We start from the raw sequence: 5,000 nt of genomic DNA on the forward strand, positions 1-5,000 counted from the left end.
TATATAATATATATATATATATATAATATATATAATATAATATATTATATATATATTATATATAAATATATATGTATGTATCAATACAACTATTATGTACTCCTAAAATTTACTCCTGAGAGTAGTCTATTTCAATCACAAACTTTAAAATGCAGTTTATGTCATACCAACTCTTAATAACAATTACCATCATTACAAAACCCTTCATCAAAAATGAGACTAAACTTTGTCAACTCACCAGCAAGACTGGGGATTATCAGAACGCATGTGAGGATACCACACATAGTCATAGATCAGTTCTCTTTCCCGGACTGTAACAGCTGGTAGGTTGTATCGTTCCCTTTCTGCTTGCCAAGATTCGTCTTTTGGGAGGAAATAAAAGGGAAATATAAAAATCTACTGATTGGCTTCCATAACATATCAACCAGAGGGAATATTCACATTTTCCTGACCTAGACATTGTCCCATTGCCACTGGATTTGGAAGGTTAAAGAGACGCAGCTTCTTGTCCACACTCCCAACCAGCAAACATGAGCCATCCGGAGACCTGGAATAACACCAAACCAATCAGAAAAGCATGTATACAAATTCCACTTTTCATCTTTTTGATGAGATAAGCTGATCAGCCCCAAAATGGAAGGTAAATCTTGAATTAGGACTGACTAAGATGCTTAAGAAAATTAGAAATTGAAAATAACAATTTGCAAAGCTAATCTGCATTTTACTCAAGTCATTTTTTTTCTCTTACTAGCTTTACAGGACTGATTAATTTCTAATGTCTTTTGCTTTCCATGCTTTTACACATAAAGACAACTGTATGACATTAGAAAAGCAAAAATATATACTTCTTGTTAACCTAGTGCTGATGGCATGGCATGAATGTACATGCCATGCCCAATGTGAGTTTACTTCATTAATTATTTTTACAGATAGATGGCTACACTTGTATAAATTCACCAATGAGCCAATTACGAGTCTTGCCTGTTTCGCCCGTTCACCCTTTTCCTTTATTTACAAAAATATTTTACTTTATCTTATTTTGGTGATACTGATGTTCATAACAGTATAGTAATTACAATGTCTAAAATAAAAATAACCCCATAAATATCCACAGCATTAGCAAAAAATACATTTTTCCCACCATTTCAAGGAAAGGTGAAATCAGGTAAGATCACAAGGTTTACTAATTGACTGCTTTGTGACTAAGCGCTAGCAGAACCATATATGTGCCAAGACATTTCTCACTCACTCTCTCTCTCTCTCTCTCTCTCTCTCTCTCTCTCTCTCTCTCTCTCTCTCTCTCTCTCTCTCTCTCTCTCTCTCTCTCTCTCTCTCTCTCTCTCTCTCTCTCTCTCTCTCACACACACACACACACACACACACACACACACACACACACACACACACACACACACACACACACAAAAGCACAGCATTTTCCCCGGCGGCATTGGGTTCAGAGATGGGCAGAGGTCCTGCCTGGTGGCTTGCCATGAGGGACCCTTTTAGGTGAAAACAAAGGATAGACGTGTCCCATCAGCATTAGCCCCATTAATTAACTGGTTGACTAATTGATTTGTTAAGTACCTGTGTACACCTAAAAATACATTTGGAATCATTTTCAACATTAATATACTTTGCAAGATAAACTAAAGAGTTCTGGACATAATATTGCTGATACTTTGTTAAATTAATTTGAATCATAGAAATAATACTAAAAAATACACAAAAACGATATAAAAAGAAATAATAATAATGTCCCTTTTTTTTTCTTTAAAGGAGGGGGATGTCGAGAAGGAAGGTGATGCCTATACCATTAATGCAAATAATCAAGAGAAAAGAAAAATTAACAGGAAGAGGAAAGGACAAGTAGGGTTATGAAGAAGATTAATAGAAACAAATGGAAGAGGAAAGAATGTCAATAAAACAGAAAAGAAAAATGACAAACCAAAGAAGAATATAACAACAATGACGAAAGATAAGATTAGGAAATTTTACTTCTTGAACATAGACCCTCATCCTATTATCAACAAGGCTTCCACAACTTCTCTACGGCCAAGGCCAAAATAGCCCAATCACATATTTTGGCAAGATGAATAACTATGTAGTGGATGTTTTTTATGTATGCTTAAGTGCCAATGGTTCTGTGGCTAGAGTGGTCACTTGATCACTGTCACTATATCTTTAATGAATAAGTCTGAGTTTTCCTTGACTTTCTCCAGAATTTTTTCTAAATCTTCATGCAGGTCTTGTTTTAAGGTTCATGCAAATCACTGTAATAGATATAATGTGTAAATCAAGTCCTTACCATTTACATCCTTTTGTGTAGTTATCTGCCATTTCTTGAAAACACTTCTTATAATCCAGAGCTTCAACTGGAGACTCAAAGTCAAATTTCATCAGCTGCCGATAGTGAACGTTTTCTGTTTCCATTGGCACATCGTTCACTCTTTCACTTCCTTCCACAGGAGTGTATACTGGGTAACTCTCCTGGGAAGGTGATTCTGTTTGATCTATTTCTTTCTGTTCATTTCTTTCTCCATGATTTTCAGTACTTCTTTCACTGTATTCTGCTACCTCTTTTGGACTCATCATATATCTAGTATCTTTGGGTATCATGAAGGGTTCAGAAAAACCTGTGCTTTGTACTTCTTTTTCTCTGTGTGTATATTCATTATATTTACTACTCTGTTGTTCTCTGTAATACACTTTATCTGTATTTCCTTTTGCTGTTTCTTCAACATCATTTACTGCTGCTTCACTATTTTTCTGCTTGAAGCCAAAAATGGCATCCACTTCTGCCAGAACTTGTGCTTTATGCCTCTCTAGGTCATAATCTCTCCCATTCACTGTTTCATCATCACTTTCAAACTTTGCATCCATCTGAAAACCAAATAAATTATCATTATATTCAATAATACATATGGTTACTCTTAATCTAATAATGATATTTTGAGCAGAGAGCAGTTTATAATCATCCATTGAATGAAGACTACATGTCTTCAACACTGTCATAAAAATCATCAAGAGAAAATAAATCATATATGCCAGAAACCAGATTCGAATTACAATACCTTATCTTACAGAACATATTTTTTGCAATGGATTTAAACATCAAGAGTGGATTAAGACACACATTATATCTTTAGACATGGCCCTCCGGACTAAACGTTGTATTAAGAGAATGACAAGATTAACACGACATATTGCCAAATGGTGCGATCCTTTAGGCGTTCCCTGACAGCCTGACTTCACGCCAAGAGCCAACACAACATTCGTAACATGACAGAACCCTCTACACCACACCTAACTTGACCTCCAAGACACAAAAACGCAAAGCCCCCGCGTGATTCCCTTCCATAACCATAACCTACATTCGAGGATGAGAAACCCACCTTGGAAGGGAGATATATCGGAGGGCAGGGCGTTCAAACTTCGTATCGCCGACCAAACGTTGTTTACAAAAGGCGGTTCGTTCCGCGCGGCCCAACGTTCACGGTGCGCTAGCAGACGATAAGGGTTCCGCTGGGTCATTGCATTTTTACGAGATAGCCTTTTTAGAGTAGTTTTGGCGTATAATAGTTTGTCCATTTTAGGAATTTGGTCTTCCATTTTTTGTGTTTTATGCTCTATGTGGTGTATGTTGGTTTACAGTAGATATCTAACGGTATAATAATACACTGGTTGGCCAATTTATAAAATCAAATATCGATAATAGTCAATTATTTATATACTCACTTTAGTGGATCTCCTCTGCAGTTAATATAAAAGGCTTTGGGACTATTGGTAAGATTCTGCAAAGCATAAATGGAGATATCAGTTTTCTGTGACAAACGTGTTTTGTGCCTGTTGTAATATTTACTATTTCTCCGTTCCATGTTTTCCTGTCCAAAGTAAGTGTTACCAATACACCACCTTCTCTTAATATCGACTAATTCAATTCGAAATATCTATGTCGACACTGTAACGAATCTCAACGGAAAATGCTGTATCTGTAATTTGCTATTTAAAGAGGAATAATTGTATTTCAAAAATATATATCAATGATCATAGCTAATAACTTTGCCATGAAATATTTCTGGCATCGGGAATTTAATCATCACTGTTACATATGGCATACGGAGGTTATTATTAATAATATTAATCATACAACAATAACAGATATATGGAGATATGTCAACAACAATGACAATGGCAAGTGTCTAGACAACCATGTTATGCTTGCATTATTTAATAGTGTCTCAATGCCAGACTGTTGTAAAGTATATAACTACAGTCGAGAATAATAATAAAAAGTTTAATAACAATCAACCAGCATTATAAACAAAGGGATCCACAGTCTTATCATATCTTAAATAAATACTTTGTAAGCAACAACGCTGCGCCACTCCAAACTTCCGTCTCAAGACAAATGCATTCTCAAGGACATGGCGCTATCGCGTTCCCCTATCTGTTGCCCTCCCGCCCAACTCTCTCTCTCTATCTATCTATTTATCTATCTATCCATCTATCTATTTATCTCTACCAGCATCCTTACCTCTCTCTCTCTTCTCCTTTCTGAATTGTGGTCCCCCCCCCCCCTCTCTCTCTCTCTCTCTCTCTCTCTCTCTCTCTCTCTCTCTCTCTCTCTCTCTCTCTCTCTCTCTCTCAGCATCCCAAGTTCTCCCTCTGTCATATCTCCTTGGTGAGTGCGCCTGTCTGCCTGCCTCTTATCAGCCCCCCCCCCCCCCTCTCTCATAATGCGCACGATGGGATAACCTGACAATGGCTGTTATAATGATCTTTTACAGTCTTATAAATCTGAACGACGATCTTTATGTAATAGTTGTCATGTTTCTCAGCTTTACCTTATTACTGTTAAGGGCAACGGTAGAATTCCTTGTAACGATCATTCTAATAAAGATATTATGATAAAGATATCAATAATGACATCAGTGTTAACATAGAAAGTTATGGTTATATTAAGACGTGCAGTAGATGAACTTGATGAAGAATTAATC

The 5,000-nt window shown here is 36.5% G+C and overlaps 1 protein-coding gene across 1 annotated transcript in view; it reads right to left on the reverse strand.

Annotated features, from left to right (window-relative positions):
- LOC119596339 (telomerase Cajal body protein 1-like) overlaps positions 1-3,543 on the reverse strand; it is a gene marked incomplete in the record, with an annotated part of 8,239 nt that extends 4,696 nt beyond the window's left edge. Inside the window, 4 exon segments of the mRNA XM_037945543.1 lie at positions 239-362; positions 453-547; positions 2,309-2,883; positions 3,396-3,543. Coding sequence (XP_037801471.1) covers positions 239-362; positions 453-547; positions 2,309-2,883 — 794 coding nt within the window.
- Between the last annotated feature and the right edge of the window lie 1,457 nt (positions 3,544-5,000).

The sequence above is a fragment of the Penaeus monodon genome, chromosome 37 (assembly GCF_015228065.2).
Source record: "Penaeus monodon isolate SGIC_2016 chromosome 37, NSTDA_Pmon_1, whole genome shotgun sequence".
In the NCBI taxonomy this organism is placed as follows: domain Eukaryota; kingdom Metazoa; phylum Arthropoda; class Malacostraca; order Decapoda; family Penaeidae; genus Penaeus; species Penaeus monodon.